General features: G+C 49.5%; 2 protein-coding genes across 3 annotated transcripts in view; one reads left to right on the forward strand and one right to left on the reverse strand.

The window, feature by feature from the left end:
- PRDM11 (PR domain containing 11) overlaps positions 1-9,621 on the forward strand; it is a 53,131-nt gene extending 43,510 nt beyond the window's left edge. For both annotated transcript variants that reach the window (XM_005870751.2, XM_014543311.1), the window contains one exon: positions 801-9,621. In XM_005870751.2, coding sequence (XP_005870813.1) covers positions 801-2,965 — 2,165 coding nt within the window. In that variant the 3' untranslated portion in view covers positions 2,966-9,621. The remainder of the gene's footprint in view (positions 1-800) is intronic.
- A 4,854-nt stretch (positions 9,622-14,475) lies between these two features.
- The window catches only part of SYT13 (synaptotagmin XIII), a 15,643-nt gene continuing 7,573 nt past the window's right edge, over positions 14,476-22,545 (reverse strand). Inside the window, exons 4-5 of the mRNA XM_014543312.1 lie at positions 20,160-20,289; positions 14,476-18,305 (exon numbers count right to left, since the gene is read on the reverse strand). Coding sequence (XP_014398798.1) covers positions 18,001-18,305; positions 20,160-20,289 — 435 coding nt within the window. The 3' untranslated portion in view covers positions 14,476-18,000. The remainder of the gene's footprint in view (positions 18,306-20,159; positions 20,290-22,545) is intronic.

Here is a 22,545-nt window from a genome sequence, read left to right on the forward strand (position 1 = left end):
ACCCCCACAACCCAACTTCTAAACCCAGTCTTTCTCTCTGCCCAGTCCTGTCTGGGAGAGCTCCTGGCTCTCCCGACCTCAGGCCAGGAGCACACCTCGTTCTTCTCTTCCCGACTTGCTGCTCTGCCACACGGTCCCATCTCCCTGCCTGGGGTCTTGGAAGGACCTGGGTCCCGGGCGTTCAGCTGCATGCTCCTGCCCTTCTCTGTGGCTGCCTGGATGTCTTGGAGCTGGTTGACAAGGAGGGTTTTCAATACACATCTGCAGCTTAGAGTATTGACACAGCACTTTCTATTTAAACCACATCTCTTAGCTCAGAATGAGGTGCTTCAGATATTCAAAGCATGCATCTGTGCTCTGGTCCTGAAATAACCGGGGGCCATGCCAAAGCTGCCTCCATTTGAGGGTAGCACGCCACCCCTGACCACATTAGTGGTGGGACAAAGGAGTCTCATGTCCTCGCTCTCTGACTTAAGGGTGTTTGATATGCTTCTTCCTCTGGTCCTGCTGGTCAGTTGATACCAAACATGGAAGTTCCTTGAGCGCCCACTAGTGGAGGGCGAGGGCACGAAGCCTGGAGCGTCGTGGCCACCGCAGATAATCCACAAAGAGGGAAAGCCACACATGGATAGCAAGAGTGCTGCTAAATACATTCTGGCTGGGCTTCAGCCCGTTGTAGGAATTGGCTTATGTTTCACATGGTGTGGCACCTTCCTTTTGGGCAGTGCTTCCTGTTCATTTTAGAAACGTCTATGATTCCCCCCACATGTGTAAAGGTTTCTTTCCCATTTGTCTTCCAGCCTCTGAGAGCATGGTCTCCGGCCCCGCCATCATGGAGGACGATGACCAGGAGGTCGATTCGGCAGATGAATCGGTCTCCAACGATATGATGACTGCCACCGATGAGCCCTCCAAGATGTCGTCTGCCACCGGGCGCCGAATCCGGCGCTTTAAGCAGGAGTGGCTGAAGAAGTTCTGGTTCCTGCGGTACTCCCCAACCCTCAACGAGATGTGGTGCCACGTCTGCCGCCAGTACACGGTGCAGTCCTCCCGCACCTCGGCCTTCATCATCGGCTCCAAGCAGTTCAAGATCCACACCATCAAACTGCACAGCCAGAGCAACCTGCACAAGAAGTGCCTGCAGCTGTACAAGCTCCGCATGCACCCCGAGAAGACGGAGGAGATGTGCCGCAACATGACCCTGCTCTTCAACACCGCCTACCACCTGGCTCTCGAGGGCAGGCCCTACCTGGACTTCCGGCCCCTGGCTGAGCTGCTGAGGAAGTGCGAGCTCAAGGTGGTGGACCAGTACATGAATGAGGGAGACTGCCAGATCCTCATCCATCACATCGCCCGGGCACTGCGGGAAGACCTGGTGGAGCGCATCCGCCAGTCACCTTGCCTCAGCATCATCCTGGATGGGCAGAGCGATGACCTGCTGGCCGACACGGTGGCTGTCTACGTCCAATACACCAGCAGCGATGGCCCCCCGGCCACAGAGTTCCTGTCCCTGCAGGAACTGGGGTTCTCTAGCACAGAGAGCTATCTCCAGGCGCTTGATCGAGCCTTTTCTGCCTTGGGAATCCGGTTGCAGGATGAGAAGCCAACCGTTGGCTTGGGCATAGACGGGGCCAACATCACAGCCAGCCTGCGTGCCAGCATGTTCATGACGATCCGCAAGACGCTGCCCTGGCTGCTGTGCCTGCCCTTCATGGTGCACCGGCCCCACCTAGAAATCCTGGATGCCATCAGTGGGAAGGAGCTCCCCTGCCTGGAGGAGCTGGAGAACAACCTGAAGCAGCTGCTGAGTTTCTACCGGTACTCGCCGCGACTCATGTGCGAGCTGCGGTGCACGGCCTCTACCCTCTGTGAGGAGACGGAGTTCCTGGGCGACATCCGGGCCGTGAGGTGGATCATCGGCGAGCAGAATGTCCTCAACGCCCTCATCAAGGACTACCTGGAGGTGGTGGCCCACCTCAAGGACGTCAGCAGCCAGACCCAGCGGGCGGACGCCTCGGCCATCGCGCTGGCCCTGCTGCAGTTCCTCATGGACTACCAGTCCATGAAGCTCATCTACTTCCTCCTGGACGTGATCGCTGTGCTCTCACGCCTGGCCTACGTCTTTCAGGGCCAGTACCTCCTGGTGTCTCAGGTGGATGACAAGATCGAGGAGGCTATCCAGGAGATCAGCCGACTGGCCGATTGCCCCGGGGAATACCTGCAGGAGTTCGAGGAGAATTTCCGGGAAAGCTTCAATGGGATCGCCATGAAGAACCTCAGGGTGGCTGAAGCCAAGTTCCAGTCCATCAGGGAGAAGATCTGCCAGAAGACCCAAGTGATCCTGGCTCAGAGATTCGACTCGCGCAGCCGGATCTTTGTGAAGGCCTGCCAGGTGTTCGACCTCGCCGCCTGGCCCAGGAGCAGCGAGGAGCTCGTGAGCTATGGCAAGGAGGATATGATTCAGATATTTGATCACCTGGAGGCTATCCCGACCTTTTCCCGAGACATCTGTCGGGAAGGGCTGGACCCCCGGGGGAGTCTGTTGATGGAGTGGCGAGAACTCAAGGCTGATTACTATACCAAAAATGGCTTCAAGGACCTGATCGGCCACATCTGCAAATACAGACAGAGGTTTCCGCTCTTGAACAAGATCATCCAGATCCTCAAGGTCCTCCCCACTTCCACCGCTTGCTGCGAGAAAGGCCGAAATGCCCTGCAGCGAGTTCGCAAGAACCACCGCTCCCGCCTGACCCTGGAGCAGCTCAGCGACCTGTTGACAATTGCAGTCAACGGCCCGCCCATTGCCAACTTTGACGCCAAGCGAGCCCTGGACAGCTGGTTTGAGGAGAAGTCTGGCAACACCTACTCTCTGTCCGCCGAGGTCCTCAGCAGGATGTCTGCGCTGGAACAGAAGCCGGTGCTGCAGGCCGTGGACCACGGAGCAGAGTTTTACCCGGACATTTAGGGAACCGGTGTCACAGAGGTCACTAAGCTGTTGAATATTTTTTTAATCTATACTCACAAGCTTTGATATATAAATATATATTATATTATATTATATATATTAAAAACCCACACTGAAAAATTTTTAAAAACCAAGGTGACACATCCACCAGAAGCTACTGGGAACTTTCAGAAAGGAATAATGTCAGAAACTGACTCTTGTCTACAACATTTGGCAGCTGCAACATCCGTGGCAACTCATTTTCACTCACAGACGCATGTGCTGGGGCCACACGTGTTCCCACCTGCCAGCCAGCCAACAGCATAAGCTAAAATGACGGGTCTCTGTCATCACCTTTAGGTAACTCGTGTTGTCCATGTTCTTGTCTGGGTGGGTGAGGGGCTTGGGTTGGGGTTTATGTTCTTGCCTTTTCTTGTTTGGTTTTATGATGGGGTTTCTCAGCCTCTGTGTTGACATGCTGGTCCGATCTCTGATTTGGGATAAGGGCGGGTTGTGTATCTGGATCAGGTGTTTTGACTTTCTCTCCCACCTGACTTCAGCTGGAGAGATTTTTACTCTTTTCTTCACTGTCTTAGAAACACGTGTTGGTCAAACTGTGACACCCACTACTCCCCACCTCTGTCGCCAATCCCGTCCCTGGGTTGTTCATTCCCTCCTTCCGGACCCCCTGGATCCTTATTACCTGTAATACTGAAGGCAAAATTGCCTGACAACCGAGCTTGAAATCCTGGGGAAGGAAGAGGGGACGCCCATTTTGCATTCCTGTTTTTAAATAGTGTGGGATAAAATAATCTGATTCCATTCAGATCCAGGGCTGCTGGAGAAATGAAGAGCCGAGAAATCCAGACCCCAAAGGGCAGCGATTTATTGGCTAAAAATAAGTAAAATGAAAAATATGTATTCAATTTACATAAATTATTTATACTCTATCTTTATAATCATATAATGGGGGGAGGGGTATTTTTTCCCTTTAATAATCAAGAAATGCCTGCCAGAGTTCCGTGGCAGGACATGTCAATGCAAGTTGTGCCCTGGATTATGCAAATGAGAGTCTCTAGAGATTTAGTCCTTTTTCTGCAACAGGCAGATAACCAGCCCTACCCCCTGGCAGGAAGGTAGTGGGAACCTGGGTGATGCATCTATGCCTGTGAACACTTCCATTTTTGAACAGGGTAGAGATGTCCTAGAAGAAAGGAATAAGCAAGGGGAAAGATAGGACTCTCAAAGGCATCAGCCTACACACACACACACACACACACACACACAACCAACCACGATATAAGCTTTAGAAGTAGCCACTTGCCTACTCCCTGGGGCAAGTAGTGGTTTAAGCTAGAGGAGTCAGATCAATGCTCTTTCATTCATTTAACTACCAGTATACCTCGCAAGGGAGTTTTGTTTTTTAAATGTGCGTGAGCTGTTAGAAGAAACTTCTGTTCATGTTTCCACACTTGGTTTATGCATATTTGATATGCAGAGATCCCGTATCATGGGTGCAGGTCATATTTGGGGGAGGGAGGAAGATCCGCACCATCTGTGGTCATTAGGGAGCCACCCCTCTCAGCTGGCAGAGGGTGAGCAAAGGATCATGTGCTCTGGCCCCAGGGTCCCCGACCGGCTTGGCTCAGACATTATAAAACTGTGGTGGCTCCCTTCCTTCTGGTTTATCTTGCCTCTGAGGCCTCATGCCACCGTAGCGAACATAGTAGAAATGTCATCAACACTGAACATGTCACTCCCCCTTCCTGTCCTGCCAGTCCCTTCACCCCCCACAGGTCCCTTCCCCCACCCCCATGGTCTTGGTGCTAAGATAACTTTAGAATCATTGCTGCTAGTTGATAGCTTTTCATTACATAAATATATTATATATATATTATATATTATTTTTGAAACTTTTTGTTTGTTTGTTTCAACAGTGATGTAGCATGTTAAAACAAAAAACAAAACCTGGTTTTCTCTGACGGTCCCACTGCCAGGCCTTGTATGCTGCCTTCTTCAACAAATCAATGCACCCCTGCCTGTGGCATCCAGCCCCCCACCCCTTCCCCAGTCCCACATACTTCCCCACCCTCCTCTGAACAAGGAGAGAGAAGAAACTAGCAAGGAAAGACCCAAAGCTCTTTCTGATGCTTTGAAATTCCCAGCCTCACTCCACTTCCCCACTTTAAGCTGATGTCTCCTCCCCCCACTCCACCCTTCCCATCAGGGTCAGTAACTGTGGTCAAGTGGGATGCTATTGCAAAGCACACAGTTCCACCTTTCCCTCCCCAGCTTCCTCTCCACCACACAGACTAAGATGGCTCGAAGGCAGAGGTGGATGGCAAGGTGGGCGGGCCTCGGTGGAGGCAGAAACAGTAGGTTGGGATCCGTTCTTCTAGCCAACAGATGCCTTACACCTTCTCTTCCCCCACCTCTACTCCTCCCCACCCACTGCATTGGGACCCTCTGTGGATAGTCCCCCTAAACCACTCATTTGCAAACCAGGAAGAGAGTATCTGCTTGAGCATCTAGTCAGGGCTGCGAATGTGTCCTCTCAAGAGACAACGGTCCAACTCAGCTCAGTGTTTACCCACAGGGAACCATCCTTTGGGCCAATGCCATTTTCAACCTGGACCTTCTGAGAGAGCTGGGAGCCAGTGACCTGCTTCTGGGCTAGAAGCATGAGCTATGGCTACAGGCGGCCACCTGTTCAGCCAGGGTCTGAAACAGAGAGGATGGACTCTCTGGAGAGTCTTGAACTTGGGCAAGGCTCCCAAACACTGGGTGCGCATGCCCTTTGCTGAATTCAGCTAGGCCGTGTCAGACACTCTGAAGGCCACTTTGCCTGGGGACAGGGAATAATCGGGGTGACACACCACTGCAATTTACACAGGGGCTTTTCTCAGCCTGGATGCTCCCAGGAGGCTCAGTGCTTCTGTCCTGTGCATGGGGCATGTGACTACCGGTGATTTCTATCACAGGCATTTCCCACTCTCTGCTTCTTGAGAAGGACTCTTGGGTTGATGGGACCCTCAGGGTCTAGTCCAGGGAGGCACATGCTTGGCTAACCTAACCTTCCTTTGATGGGTATAAACAATGGTTGGCTGGGCAGCCATTACATCCCAACTGTAGTGGCTTCAGACAAGACAGAGCCCTTTAACTCAGCCCCTGGCTTAGGAGTGACAACCATTGGCTTAGAATAAAGTGTGTGTGTCTCTGGGCTTGAGACTTGTCCTAATTGAACTTTCTTTGGCTTTTGGAGGGGGTGGGAAGTGAGATCAGGTTTGGGGGGGCAATCATGCCTAGCACATACATTGCCGAGCCTGGGAACCAGAGGCCCTTGTGGTTAAAATGGCGTGCTTCTCCTCAGTGGAGGAAGAAAACACGTTATCATCCATGAAAACTGAGGACAGCCCAGTCCTGCCTAGAACTCTTGCTGTGTCAGAATCCCCAGGTTTTGACTGCCTGGTTGAATATGAGTTCAGGCATCTGAATCACCAGGTGTTTTTTTTGTGGGTTTTGTTTGGGGTTTTTTTGTTTTTGTTTTTCTTTTTCTTTTTGGACTGCTGGCCACATCCCACAGTACTGGGTGGAGCCTGATTTCCTCATCCTCGCTTGGGAATGAGAACAAGCTCCAGCTCCAAGATCCCTGGATAGCAGGGTTCAGTACTGGACCCTGAATCCAGGGCAGTTGGGGGTCGTGGCCCCAGCCCCTCCTACATGCTACCATGTTGAGTCGTCTTGCCTAGCCCTTCTCCTTGACTTGCTTCTGTTGATCCTATCATTTGGAGGAAGGACCTTGTAATTATTTAAGGTAATGTTGAAATATTTTCCATGTGGAAAAGCAGTAGAATGCTGAAAATGATCCTGGAGAGAAGGAAGTGGAATACAGACTTGGCCCAGCCCAGGCTGGGGGGCTAGAGAGTCACTTTAGCTGTTCCCTGGAGCTTCGTGGGCTCCAGCAAGTGGCCTGGGGTGTTGAAATAGAAATTCTCTTCTAGATTCCTCCCCCTTCATTTTTCCTCCACCCTCGGGGTCTAGTCCAGGGAGCAGGAAATCGGTACCTAGAGCTGGTTTTGGCTTACTGTCTGGATTGATTTCCAAGTAGAATTTGTGCTTTTTCTTGGTCCTATCACCCAGTTTGGGCAGAAGGCTCCAATCCCACTGGGACTCACACTCCCCCCTCTTCTAGGGGCAGGCCCAGCCAGGCCAGCGTCAGACAGCCCAAGCAGGGAGGCCAGGCCTGCTTCACCAAGAAAGGCGTGTTCGTGTTCGTGTTTGTGTTCGGAGGCTGGTGAGCTTGGGGCAGTTCCATTCCAAATACCAGCCTCCTGGAGGTGGTGCTGGGTCTGAGGTTCCAGTCTGGGTCTTGAGGGAAGATTTAATGCAGTCCCCTTTTTCTGCCTGGAGGAGGACCCCTCTCTGCTCTCTGTTCTGGGTGCTTTAGCTGAGTGGATGGAACTGTGATATGTGATGGAGCCTTTGAGGTGATCTTTGTGTGTTAGCCAGAGGGAGTAAAAGTGCCCTTTGGGGAGGAAAATGGTACGGCCCACCTCATCCATCTGGCTCTCCCCCACCCCAACCCCTTCAAGTGGTATCGCCCTAGAAATACCTATGCAATCCAGTCTCCCTAGGAGAGTGCATGGAAGCAGGGGTATGTGCAGTGTATAATACAAATGCTACAGCATATATATTGTATATATGGACATATACAGTACGTATACACAGAGTAAGAGATTGAATCACGTCTATATATCTATAAATAATATCCTATATATTTATACATTTTTATGTTTTAAATAGATATAAAAATAGAGTCTATAGAGAGCTGGGAGAGCAACGGGAAAGCCTGTGTTGTGCAAAGAGGGAGGAGGCAGAGCCTTTTGCAGGGGCTGATGAGGGAGCTAAGCAGGCAGGGTTTGCCAGGAATGGAGCCTCCTACCCCCAGTGGTGGAGAGGAGCGTAACTGGGTCCCGGCCCTCTCCGTGCACTTTCTCTCCTTTACCCCAGGCTTGGTCTGAGGTTGGAAGGAGATACTCACTCCCTGAGCTCCAACTGAAGTGCCCCCTCCATCCCCCGCAAGCCTATGGTGTGGTCGCTGCTGCCTGCCAGTAGCTCGTGATCACTGACCCATGGTGTAGGGACCACTGCACAATTTCCCCTAAATGCCCTCTTCCTCCCCCCGCCCCAGGAGCGAGCAGCATTGGTGGCCATAGGAAAGGTGCAAATTGGACCAAGAGTGGTCCAGGAAAGATGCTGCCCCTCCGTCCTCCCATGCTTCTACTGCCCCCTAGAGGCCAAACCTCTGGAGTACCTCCCTCACCCACTCCATCACTGTCCGCCAGGGACTGGAGAAGTGAAGTGGGCAGTATGAGCATCACCAGACAGTGCTGCCCACCATCAAGAAGCTTCCTGGCCAGGGCAGGGGTCATCAGCTAACTAGGAGGGGCGTTGGGTGGGGGGGGGTGGGGAGACATATCCGCACACTCATGAATTCAGTAGCAATTCCAGTTCCGAAGCAGGGCTTTGGCCCAGCCCACTTTGCACAGCTGCTGCTGCTGGCTGTACTCAGGACAACCAACTCTCTTCCCTCTCCTGCACGGAGGCCCATCGACCCCTCACCTTACCGCCACCGTAACAGGCAGGTTTAGTTCACATACACTGTTCTGACTCTGACTTGAGGCAGAGGCTGAGCCGGACGCCCCATGAGGGAGGGCTGGTGCAGCCCCGTTGGAATCAGAAGCCCGTTTTGCTTCCAGGTTTCTCTCGGTAGTTTTTTTCCCCTGAAGGCGGGGAGGAGGGGCTGATGGGGTTGCAGTTGAAGGGAGACTCGGGACAGCTGCGTCCTCTGTGCTCCAGACCAGCCTCTGCCTCTTGGCTCTCCCATCTCTGAGCCCCGTCTTGCTCTTCCCCACCATCCTACCAACAGACCTCAGTTTCCAGCAGACCCACCCCTCTACCGACAGTCGGGGGCGGGTCTGTTCTGCCAATGCCCACCTCCTCTCCCTCCAAGTCCGCCTGGGTCTCCTTGAGCCACAGCTAGCTGCCAACCGGGTCTTGGAACACCCTCCAGGGCCTGGCTCAAGAAAGGCCAGGCCTGGTCCAAGCCTTCCTCCCACCGCGGTGGATCAGACCCATGGCCAGGGGATGGGCACCCCGGGTAGCAATCCCACAATGCACTGTACCTCAGAGAGAGAGCAGCCACGGGGCATCAAGGCACCGGGCCCTCCGTCCAGGGACAGCCGGTTACAGTACTGCTCGCAAAAAGACAAGGGCCAGGCTGCCCTTGGCACCCTCAGTCTTCACTCTCCTCTCCGGAAGAGCCAGCAGTCTGATTCAGTCTTTTTCAGCCCCTGTCTCTCTCCTTCTCTCCACCCCCACGCTGCTGAACCATTTCATTTCAATCCTAAAGGAAAAATATAGTGGGGGAGGGGGGGATACCTGGGAGTCTATTATCACATACATATGAATATGTTAATACTTTCTTTCTTAAAAAAGAAAAAAATCTCAATGTTATTATTTTGCAGACTACGCTTTATAGTACCTGTGTGACGGGACCTAGAACACTGGATACAAATAGAGCTATGTTGGTTTATCATAATATGTACGCAGAACCTTCCTTTTGTCATATTATCCTTGTAATGTAAGGAGATTGTTAATAAAAGCATTTAAATTTATCACCAAGGTCGAATCCCTGCCTCCTTGCCTCTATCCCTGGCCTGTGCTCAGGCCGATTCAGAATGGGTCCCCTCTCAATGCCTCCGCTGTCAGATTAGCAGCCTGCCTGCTGCCAGCTTAGAAGGAACTAGAAGAGGCCCTGAGCCCCTTCCTGCTGCTCTCACTTTTCTGTCATTCAAGTCTACTTCCAACGGGTCCCCTACATGCCTCATCTACTAGTCAGGCCAAACAGAGGTGTAATTGAAACCATTAAAAATAAATCTACTGCCCAGCCGGTGTGGCTCATGGTTGAGCGTCGAGCTATGCGCCTCGAGGTCGCTGGTTCTATTCCCGATCAGGTCACATGCCTGGGTTTTGGGCTCTCACCCGGGAGGGGCGTGCAGGAGGCAGCCAATCGATGTTCTCTTTTGTCGATGTTTCTATCTCTCTCTCCCTTTCCCTTCCTCCCTCTCTCTCTAAAAAAAAATCAATAAAAATATGTTTTAAAAAATAATAATGAGCCCTAACCGGTTTGGCTCAGTGGATAGAGCGTCAGCCTGCAGACTGAAGGGTCCCAGGTTCGATTCCGGTCAAGGGCATGTACCTTGGTTGCGGGCACATCCCCAGTCGGGGGTGTGCAGGAGGCAGCTGATCGATGTTTCTCTCTCATCGCAGCCAATCGATGTTCTCTTTTGTCGATGTTTCTATCTCTCTCTCCCTTTCCCTTCCTCCCTCTCTCTCTAAAAAAAAATCAATAAAAATATGTTTTAAAAAATAATAATGAGCCCTAACCGGTTTGGCTCAGTGGATAGAGCGTCAGCCTGCAGACTGAAGGGTCCCAGGTTCGATTCCGGTCAAGGGCATGTACCTTGGTTGCGGGCACATCCCCAGTGGGGGGTGTGCAGGAGGCAGCTGATTGATGTTTCTCTCTCATCGATGTTTCTGACTATCCTTCTCCCTTCCTCTCTGTAAAAAATCAATAAAAATATGTTTTAAAAAATAATAATGAATAAATCTACCTACCCCCTAATGCATTTGTCCTGCAAGAATCTCTTTGAGAAAACACACAGATTTATCGCAGATGAAAGGTTGTTCTAATGCTCCCTCCACTGCCTCCCATGATTCTCCACGTGCAGGCCAGGTCCCTGGGGAGGGATCTTTTCCCAGTAGTTCCCAGTGATGTTTTACCCAAATTGTTTTAGAAAGAAGATGGGCATAAATTTCATGAAGATACAGGTAAGTGTTTTTATTTTTTCCTCCCAGATGCCAATCTCTACCCCTACCCCCGCCCTCTCTGGCATCCCTTCACTGGCCTCCCCTTGTTCCTTTCCTTAACCTCTCCCTCTTAGAGCCTGCCATCTCCCTCCCAGCATGCGTCCCTCACTGTGTGGTCACAGTGGAAGTCCTGGATTCCTCTACTTCACCTGTCACTGTCTCGGTTTGTTCCTTTGATCAGAATGACCCTGCACCTGATCCCTGACTACATCCGGCCTTGACCCTGCCCCTTCTCTAGACAAAGCTGGAGGTTGCCCTGAGTTCTCCTCCCCTCCACCTAGCTCTGGTCCCTTGGTTAATGCCCGCCCCCAAGCCAGGCAGGTGTCCCCTAATTCTCCCTGGGAAGAAAACTTTTCCAGCTCCTTCCAGCTGAGTGATTCTCAGAGTCAGTGGTTCTGGATAGCATTTTGAAGCTACTGCCTTCGCATCTGTTACCTTCCCAAGAAAGATACTTGGCCATATGCCAGAGCCTGGACTTTAGGGTTAGAGGTAGGTATGCCCGATTCAAATCCCCCCTCTAGGCCTCTTACAGGCAGTGAGATGTTGGACAAGTCACTTATCTGAGTCTGTGTCTTTAGTACTGAGCACAGAGCAGTGGGTAATACACGCTGTTTCTCATTATCACCGTTGTTGTTACCTCTTAGATCAAGATGGAGTAGGTGCTAAGAGGTGATGGGTTTCCTTCTTTCCCATAGAATTCCTGCTACCCTCCGTGAGGGGCTGCCCATGACTTTTATTACAGAGCCTCTAATACAGCGGTTCTCAACCTGTGGGTCGTGACCCCTTTGGTGGTCGGATGACCCTTTCACAGGGGTCGGTCGCCTAAGACCATCCTGCATATCAGATATTTACATTATGATTCATAACAGTAGCAACATTACAGTTATGAAGTAGCAACGAAAATAATTTTATGGTTGGGTCACAACATAAGGAACTGTATTTAAAGGGCCAGAAGGTTGAGAACCACTGCTCTAATACCTATTCTGGCAGCCAGCCTGGACACCCCCACTGAATGGAGAACACCTGTTCCTTTTCAACCCAGAGAGAGATCCTCAGGTACCTTTTTCTACTTTAACAGCTTACCTCACCTGGCTCGGGGGGGGGGGGGGGGGGAAGAGACTGCGCAGAGGTTTTGTTGGTTTGTTTGTTTTGGCTGGGAAGACAGGTTTCTCCTTGTTTGTCCCTGGTTGGTGTCCCTGGGTTTCTGAAATAAGATTTCTGCCATCACCCACTTGTCAATGGGATGCCCTGGGACACCGGGAAGGGAAGCCATGCTCCAGCCTGGGCTGCGCTGACAGGAGATCACACCTGGCTGAGGACCAGCCACCACAGGGCCCTGATCACATGGCAGCCACCACAGGGCCTGTTTCCATGGCAATGTCTGGCTTCCAGCCTGCGAGACTGGCTTTCTCCCACCTCCTCCCAGGTAGGCACCTGCCTCCATCTCTGGCTTGGGGAAGCTGCCCATGGTCCCATCACGGACCATCTGTGCTGGCTCACCTGCAGGAGATGAAGGAAGGAGCACAGGGGCAGTTGAAAATGCCCATCCCCCCTAAATCCATCCACAGCTCCATCCTGTGGCTCTCTCCTTGCCAGGCATCTGCCCGGGGAGGGTGACAGACAGATGCTAGGGACCTGAGCTCCTGCAGTGGTGGTGCTTCCAATTGGCTCTAGAAAGATAGAAACTCTTGGGTGGAAAATTACTACCAGCTCCATTAGCAATTAAGGAAATGAGAAGAGACTGACTCAGAGCCCCCGGTGACATTGCACACTGTGTGGAGGAGTGGGTGGCTGCCAGAAGGACTTCAGAAGATGCCAGGGAGGATTGCCAACATGGGGCAGGTGCACACGTATGTGGGTTTAAGTTGTTTTATGAACAAGATTGGAGGCCAAAATATGTGCGAAAAGTCTAGACTACAGAATCACAAAATGTTAGAACTTAAATCTAGAAGGGACCTGAGTGATCACTTGATCCAAATTCATTGCACTGATGTGGAAAGTGACGTCCAGAGGCAAGTGGCTTGCCCAGGGCCATGAAGGTGGCCGGTGACAAAGCCAGGCCGGGCTGCAGGTGCTCAGCTCCTAAATGCAGTGCTCTTGACTCGGTTTATGCACAGGAGCAGAGCGTATTTAAGGCCATTCAGGGGAAAGCCTTGTATAAAGTGATTAATGAATCTACTTCCCTCTCCCATTTCTCCTTTCTATAAGTCCAGACGCTCAAATATTAGTTTTGGGCTCTGATGGGCCATATGCATAGTTACCTATGAAACATAGTTTATATAATACTTGGCTATGCAGGATAAAGCCCACTCCTCTGATTTATTATGAAAATAAAAATCCTGGTTGTCATTAAAATGTGATATGTATGTAATATAAAATAAGGAGTTATATGCACAGACTTGGTAAGCGAAAACATCTCACGGCTTCCTTTACAGATCTTTTTAAGAACCTTTAGTTTTAATTACATGAGACCTGGCTAATTTCCTACTGATTTTAAAACCCAGGCCCTGCCCCTGGCTTAAGGCCAGAGCCCCTTCCTCTGTACACCGAGGCTGCAGCAGCCACCAGGAGGGCCTAGGGGGCGGGACTCAAGGACTCCCCTTGTTCCTGCCCACCGTCCGGAAACAGAGGTACCACCGGTTGCCACACTGACTCTTCCAGAGTTTTTGCTTTGGGAGATTAGAGAAAGAAGAGTCTCTAGTTCCAACTGACTTTTCTTCTCAACAGGGAAGTCAGAGCCCCCAGAGCACTTGCATCCCTTCTTGCATGTAGTCCCTTTGATTGGGTGCTCAAGCAAGACCACCAAGGTGCACGCAGGCATGCACACACACAGAGCAATCTGTGATCCAGCCATTCTACTCACTCCCAGGTAGGTATCTGAGAGAAGCCTGCACAGGCATCTGCCCCGGGAGGGAGACAGACAGATGCTAGGGAACTGAGCTCCTGCAGTGGTTGGTGGTGCTTCTGATTGGTTCTCGAAAAATAGAAACTCTTGGGTGGAAAATTACTACCAGCTCCATAAGCAATTAAGGAAATGAGAAGAGACTGACTCGGAGCCTCAGGTGACACTGCACATCCATAGCAGTTCTGTAACAGCAAAGTAAAGGTGAGAGGGGGAGGGGAGAGAAATAGAGAGAGAGGGTAGGGAGAGGAAGGAAGGAAGAAAGGAAGAAAAAAAAGAAAAGGAAACCTCTAAGTGTATATCAACAACAGACTGGGATGGTGGTATATCCATACAATGGAATATTATACAGCAACAAAAAATGAACTGGACTGGAGCTACATATGTCTGCATGGATAAAGCTCAAAATTTTAGTGTGAAGTAAAAACAGTGTGATGAAATTTAAATTAAGTTTTAAAACACATAAAAATACTCCATGGCACCCAGGGCTTACATGTGCATGCAGTAAAGGCATAAAGAAATGCTTGTGGTGAGAAATAAATTCAGGATGGTGGTCTCCTCGGTAAAGGGCTGAAGGAACTTCAACTGTATCTGTCAAGTTTTATAAAGCCTGGCAGTGGTTCATGAGTGTTTATCAAATGATCACTTCTGCATTTTATATGTCTAAAATGTTAAGTGAAAAGAAGAAAACACCAGGTAGGTAACCCAGTTGGAAATTATTTATTTACCACTGAAAGGTTTTTGCTCCAAAGTGTGACACCAGACATATGACTACAATGTCTCATGCGTCTTTTTTGTGCTTCGGTTCATAATTGCAAACAAACACACACTGAGCATTGACAACAGGAAACACGGTGGCAGAAATGAATCACAAGGGCTAGATCTCTTGTTTCACGGTCCTCAGCTCAGTTTGGCTTAGGCAATAGCTGCCTGCCCCCCAGGACTCCTCACATCCCAAAGGAATTGCCCCATCTTGCTCTCTATGTGGGGTGACTTGTCACTCAACCCACAGCAAGAGTCATGTCCCAAGTTGAAATGGACAGACACGTGCAAGATCTTGACCAGTAGGCACTCAACAAATAGATATTAATGTGATGTAAGAAGTGGAGCCAAGATTAATTCTTTGTCTCCATCGCCGTATCTATGAAAGAACCAGATCACCGCCCCATCTTGCTCTCTACGTGGGGTGACTTGTCACTCAACCCACAGCAAGAGTCATGTCCCAAGTTGAAATGGACAGACACGTGCAAGATCTTGACCAGTAGGCACTCAACAAATAGATATTAATGTGATGTAAGAAGTGGAGCCAAGATTAATTCTTTGTCTCCATCGCCATATCTATGAAAGAACCAGATCACCATGTGGGCAACAGTCAGTTGGAGATGGTTTCTTACTTTATTTTCATCTCTGTTTTGTGACCTTCTTAGAAAACACTCCCTGGCAAAGGACCAGGTGTTCCTTTCAAAAAATCAAATGCGCTCACATGGACCCTATTACGCTAATGTGGTAGTAAATTACAAATGTACCTGGTACTAGGTAAGCTGATGCAAAGAGTGCTGAAGTTTTTGGATTTGGCAGTCTGATATCTCTGAATAATATAAAATTCACCAAGACGAAGTTTGGGTAGAAAAGCACAGCGATTATATTCTCTTCTATCATCAATGACATTTACACAGAGTTACAAATTGTGAGTAGGTGAATGGTAATACTCAATGTCATGACTTTCTAGGCCAACTGGGATTTCTGATGCCTGTCTCTTTGAGAAATCAGCCAGGACTCTGATTTTTATGCCAGTTGCAGTGACCTATTCTGTCTACTCCCCTATCCATCCTTTACTCATTAATTCATTCAACAAATACTGTACTTAGGGCCTATGAGCCAGCTTTGTTCAAGGTGTCAAAACACACCAGACAAAAACCCCTGTAAAATCTCTCTCATTTCTGTGCATATCTGTTAAGAGAGCTGACAACTGACACCCAAGATGTTCTGTGGTGGCATTTGATTCTTATTAGCGGCAACCTTTACTTTACAGACTCTGGAAAACTAAACCTCTGAGATCCAAAGAAATGAAAGCCTCATGGTGGAAAGAGCATGGGTGGAGTTGGTATTTCTGGAATCAGAGACCCTACCCAACCCATCTCAAGCATCCTTTGGTGTGACTATAAGGCAGGTAACATAGATTTGTAAGGAAGTGGAACTATATTTCCTGATTTTAAGCCTAGAATCCAGACTTTTTTAGATTAAAGTAGCAGATGTTACCAAGAAGAAAGTACTGATCAGCTTATGTAGAGAATGTTCTGTTCTCTTTTAGCTATGCCAACCAAAAAAAAAAAAAAAAAGGAAACAAGAGTGAGGTGGGTGAGGGTATCTCAAAATCATGATATAGGAAATCACTAACAAATGCTTTGCCTAAAAAAGCTTGGCAGGAGGTGGTAAATGTTAGTGATCAAGATTTCTAATTATCTCAGAGGTTTTCTCATTAAAGAGGGATTAGATATTTTTTCTGTTTCTTCAGAGGATAGGTAGAAGTTGTTTCTAATGATTTTCTACTTTGGTGCAGAAAGGAAAAAATGATAACTACGGGCGATAAGATCCCTATTCAGATTCTCAGGGGGAGGCTAAGAATGACTTGTTGAGGTTGAAGGATAGCCCTCACCCATCTTGTCTAGAAATTCTCGTTTAGATCAGCACTAGGGTGACATTGGAAGGCCCAGAATTTGGATGTCAGTATTAAGGAGTCCAAATGCAGAATTCATGGTTCTGAAAATGCCTGGGATGGTTCTGGCACTTTCCAGGCATTGTCAGCTGCCAACTTAAAGCTTAAAGATGATCTGCTGGTGGTTTCAGAGTTTGCTTGTAGCCAGGGAGTGCCTACAGCTTTCAAGCACACTTTCATCTATCAATCACAGCATTTACCCAGATAGAGCTGCCATGTCATTAGTCCTGCTTAGCAGACAGCCAACAACAGAACCCAGGAGTCCTGGTTCAAGGGCAAGTATATCCACTCCACTAGGCTCATCATTTAATTAATGATGTGGACAGCTATTTGGAATAATAAGGTAGGAATCTGAAACCTAGCTGCTGGTTACTTACTGATTTTAAAGCGACAGGCCCTGAAAACTGGAGTGGGAGGCACATTTGTAAAAGTCTTTGTTTCCTATTTATCTTCCTTCTCCACCTCCACGGAGCCAGGCATAACAGACTAAATTAATATGCGTCCCAAACTGAATTCTTCCTGAAGTGGCTGAACTGCTAGTAGCAATGGGACTATCTTGGAGGGTCACTTTGGTGATGCTGGTGGATGTGACAACTAGCGCCCAATAACTAACAGGGGGATCCCACACTGTCAAGGAAGGCCCCCCCCCCAAATATAATATAAACTGATTCTGAGATAAAACAATAAAGCTATTCAATAAAAAGTACAAATTCATTCCAAGAGCAGGATCTGAAAAGCACAAATGAAAAATATTAAGAATTAAAATAATTAAATTAAAAACCTAGAGGCTTCTAAATGTCACACTGATGGTTGAGAAATCCAGTACTGGAACTGGCTGTGAAAACCTGTCTGGAATGTTGTAGAAGGGATTCCTCCAGGCACAGTGCTCCAACCTCAGCATCCAGACCACCGATGCATGTTAAAAGGCAGGCTCCTGGGGTCCGGCCGGGAACTCTGGTTTGGAATGTCTACAGGTGGGCCCGGGAGTCTGCTGGAGATTTCTTCACACTAAGGGTTTGAGAACTGCTGGATTACTGCTGCCTGGTTCGGGAGCATGACTTCATGCTGGCCGAGATGTCAACCCACCCTAACAATCTCCAATTCTATGTGTAGATCCAGGATACCTTTATTTTCTTCATCATTTTTGAAATGCTCACTTTTAAGAAAACACATTCTTTGTATCCATTATTCCCCAAACTCAGCTTTCTCTGCATCTGGACTAACATGCCCACCCTGCACTCGGGCTGCATTGGCTAAGTGTCTCTTCTGTGACACAGATCAGCAAAATGCATTCCCCAGGGTGACCCAAATGTCCACACACTGCCCTCTCCTGCTCATTGTTCAGACACGGGGTGTGATGAGAGAGAAATGGGGTCCTGGTCTTTGCAAAGATGTCTGTCTTCTGAGTGTCATTATGAGGATGTGGCACAAAGAAGAGGTCACAGAGGACAGCTGGGACGGAAGGGGCAGGGCCGTGCCCGAGAAGGGAGGTGGACTGGGAAGCTGCTACAGGTGCAGCTGGTGCCACATGGCGATCTGCCGGCGCGGGTTTTTGAGCATCTCCTCCCAGTGGCTGCGCTCAGAGCCCGAGGCGTGCAGGCCCAGGCTGCAGTGGCCCAGCACGCAGCTCTGCCCCTCCTCCTCCTGGCCCAGCACCTCCAGCTCCACACTGGAGGCCTGCAGCAGGTCATCTGGCAGCTCGAACATGATCATCTCATTCCACACAGGGTTGATCTTGTGCTTGGCTCGTTTTGTCTGCTTCTTTTTCAGCTTCCGAGCTTGGTGCTTTAAGGTCACCTTGACAGAGACATCTGGGCAGGGACAGGGAGGAAAGAGAGTCAGAGAGAAGGGTCAAGAGCGAGTTTCTGGGATGTGGTGAGGCCCAGGCTAATGCTCTCTCTTAGGGATGAAGAGAAAGGGTTTCTAGTTCAAGGTCTGCACTAAGACTCCCTCTTTATGCACCCCCCTCCCCACCTCCATGGGTCAGGTATTAATTCAACAATTATTCAATGCTCACCATATGGCAGACACTGGTCTAGACGTGGGAATACAGCAAAAGTCCCTGCCTCATAGAATGTATACTCAAGTATGGACAACAGACAATAGCATCATAGATAAGGCTGGTCATCGGGTGGCCCATGATTGTGTCATGCTAGCGATAACCAGGGAACCACCCTTTGCCATGAGCCTTTCCAAGTGCCTGTATGTCCCACATCAAGCCAGGCCCAGGACAATGGCTCAGACATCCTGCAGCTTGATTTTAAATTCAGTCCAGAAAAACAAAGCCACCCCATGTCTTCATGCCTTTGGTTCTCCAGCCAAGCATGTTTGTCTATTATGAAGATAGTGGGTCACCTGCTGATTGGATGAGTTCTTCTCTTTTCTTTTGTAAGTTTTACTTGAGGAGTCCAACTGCACGTGGAGGGTGAGGATAGGCTGCCTTGGCCCGTGGGCACTGCACCGATAGACCTGCGCCCCCTAGGAAATCCGCCTCACTCCCCACCCCCAGGGAAACAGGCCACCAGACGAGCTTTCATGTACATCAAGGCTCCGGACCCAGATCAAGTTTTCATTAGTCAAGGTTCCCAACGCTAATGTGAGAATAATTGCTCCTCTGCATTTATTGCTATAATTACCACCCCCGGGTGGTTAGTTTGTTATTTCAGCAGATATTTGAGAGACAAAGTGTTTTTGCTGTAATTGTCCTGACAGGAGCTATAAAAAGGGAGCAGGAGGCAAAGAAGTGTCTGCAGGGGATGCGGAAAAGGCATTGATGTCTGACCTTTGGCTCAGGAATCTGCAGCAAGGCCAATTCTTCTGATTTCATTCACCCAAAAGCTTTTGCTCAGAGATTCTGAACGCAGTGGCAATTCTTTATTTGTACCTGCTATAAATATCTATGTATTATATGCTGCCATGAGCACTTGGCTCCGGGTCCAAGCACCATATGGTAACCAGCAATGTTTCCTGCTCTGACAAGAGAACCTGTTCGGCCCCCTGACTTGGGGGCTGGGCTGAGGTATCCATAAGGAGAAACTGAGGCTTCCAGGATGTTGAAGAGATGTTTATTTGGGTATGTGGGGCACAGATGCCCTAAGTTTCAGGCTGCCTCAGCCCAGGCACCCACACACCTTCTGCCATCACCCACACCCAGCTGGTGTGGGGGTGCCAGGTTGGCAAAGGCTGAGAAAAGCGAAGAGACTGGGTGGGTGTGGGGAGCACAGGGATGGCTAGTTGAGACAGGAGAAGGGAACCTGGGATGCTGACACCTGCCTGTGAGGTGGGCCCAGCCAGGTCGTAAAAAGTCTGGGCCAAGTTTGCTCTCTAACCAGATACTCCACTCCATGGCTACAGCCCGACCCTTGGCTTCCTGTGACCCAGGAGTAAGACTGGTTCTTCTCCCAGCGGGTCCCCAAGGTTGGGAGTCCCTGGCAAGTATGAGCTCATACCTGGGGTCTGATGGATGGGACTGGCCAGGGGATAAATGGATACGAACTTAAAAAATGAGTGTGTGTCCTTTAAAAAATCATTTGAGCTTGGGGTGGAGGACACAGCTGAGCTAACTCCACAAATGTCCTCATGCCCCACCTCCCTGCTCACCTGTCCCCATTGTCTTCCAGGTGTTACCTCCCTCTGCACACATCCTCCTCTCACACCTCACTCACCCTTCCCCAGCAGCTCCTTGGACTGGTTGGAGTGGAGGTTCTTGGCTTTAATCAGCACCACCAGGAGGCGGTTGGCCGCAGGGAGGTAGCTGATGGAGAGAAGGACCTCTCCGGCTCCTGCAGAAGGCTCCTGAAACGCAAGAGAGAATGTCAGAGATGCCTTCAGTTAGGGGTGGCTTCTGCCCCATCAACGAATGGTAAGGCTAGGATCCCACTACTTGTATCCAACAGGCATTCCAGAAACCATTTACCCATCAGCACTGGTTTCTCCACCCTTGCAGAAGTGGGGGGGGGGGGCACAGAAGGATTATATGTTCATCTGTTTCAATAAGAGTTTGTTTCGTTCGCCACAAAATGTGATTTTCCAACTACCTTATATTCAAACCCAACATACAAGACAGATCAAAGGATGCCACTCAGGATGTGGCTGGGCAGAGGGTCGGAACTTCGTCTCACCCTTCACCTGCCCTTGCCCAAGTTCCTAGGGCATCTTTACAGAACGCTAGGTTCTAGGGAGCACAGTGGAGAACCACCGCATTGACCCATCCGCTGCCTGGGGCCGTGGGGAGTTGTGATTCATTACTCTGTTTGAAAAGATAATTCCTTCCAGCCCCTACAGAGCTGGGAGAGTCAATAATGTCATGTACTGATGCTGAGCAGGGCCCTGCTTAGTCAACAGAATGGCCAACCATGTCAACAAAAGCCAGGCATACGATGTTAGGCAATGCACCAGAGACTACCTGCAATCCCTGCGCTTGGCAGGAGGTGTGGAGGCCTGGAGAAGCATCCAAAATGTCTATCCCCATCTGCAGCTTCACAGTGTCTCCCCTGAAAGTGCTACAAGAATTTATCGGGAATTTTAACAAATCCATTGAGGGACCAAAAATGACCAAAAGAGCCCCCGCAGGAGGTGTCTGTCACAGTCCAACGGCAGTGCTAAGAGCATAGACCAGTGGTCCCCAACCTTTTTTTGGCCATGTCCCACCTAAGCATCTCTAAAATCCTGATGCCCCCTCCCCCGCTGTGACATATAATTCTTATCATTAAAAAAGTGAACTCCTATTCACGTGGAGGGAGCCTTACAGGCTATCAACTTGGTCTAAACAAGCTTCCAAAGAACACGGCATCCATGAAAGAGAAAAAAATAAAAGAACGAAAGGATAGTTGAAGTACTGAGTAAGAAATTGTTTAAAAAAATAATAATAATATGAAGTGATATGAAAAGTATCAAATAAAGTTTCAAAACATATAATAGAGAACTGAGATGCATAAACATGTCACAGTATATGTTTATATACTATATATGAGGCCCCTAGAACCATAAGAAAGGCAAAAAATTCACTGTTAATCACTCATTCTCGAATTGCTCCCCTTAAAAATCAAACTGCCCCCCTGTGGGGCGTGTGCCCCACGTTAGGAACCACTGGCATAGACTCTAGAACCAGACTCTCTGGGTCTGAGTTCCAGTCCTAGGATTTACTAGCTATGATATCGGGTGAGTCACTTAACTTTTCCAAGCCTCCCTTTCCTCATCTGTAAACCGGGAATAATAACAGCAACCATGGGGTTGTAGAAGTTAACTGGGTTCATATTTAATGGCTTAGAACAGTGTCTGCCACTCAGCACTGGGGACCTGTTTGCTTTATCACCATGAGTTATTAAGGAACGCCCATCACTACTTGAGATTAAGTGGGAACAGTGTTTCTGGATGGATGGGGGCCAGTCTGGGCTTTGGGAGTGAGGCTGGTTGGAGGAGCCGGCCAGCCTTGGCCTGAGTCACACCTCTCATCCAGGAAACCTGTCTTCAACGGGACCCCAACCATTCAACTTGCCACAAGTGACTAGTCATATGATGGAATGATTTGGGAGCTGCCAGGAACCTTGGCAATGTCATGAATCCTAGCAGCTAACGTTAATTAAACATTATGTGCCGGGTGTAATTACATTAGCCATCACACTAGGCTGTAAGCGCCACAAAGCCATCCCCAGCACCCAGCACACAGTTGACACAATAAATACTTGTGAGAAAGAAGGGCGAGACATCCCATTTAATCTTGGCAACAACTCTAAGAGCAGTACTGATTTTGTTCCCATTTTAGGTATAAGATCCTGATGCTCAGAAAAAGCACGCCACTGCTTGAGGTCATGTAGCCAGCAAGAAGCAAAACTGAGCCTTTAACAGAGGTCTGGTCTGACCGCAAAGCCCAAGTCCTAACCCCATTGCTCTTCAGCCTCCTTGGCGTCTGCCCCAGACTCTCATTTCACAGTGAGGAAACTGAGGCCCAGGGCCGTGTCCAGGCACCAGGGGGATGGCAGCAGAGCTGGATGGGCACCAGCCTGCTGATTCAAGGGCACTTATTGGAAGTCCATGATTGGCCTGGGCGGT

The sequence above is a fragment of the Myotis brandtii genome, unplaced genomic scaffold (assembly GCF_000412655.1).
Source record: "Myotis brandtii unplaced genomic scaffold, ASM41265v1 scaffold324, whole genome shotgun sequence".
Lineage (NCBI taxonomy): Eukaryota > Metazoa > Chordata > Mammalia > Chiroptera > Vespertilionidae > Myotis > Myotis brandtii.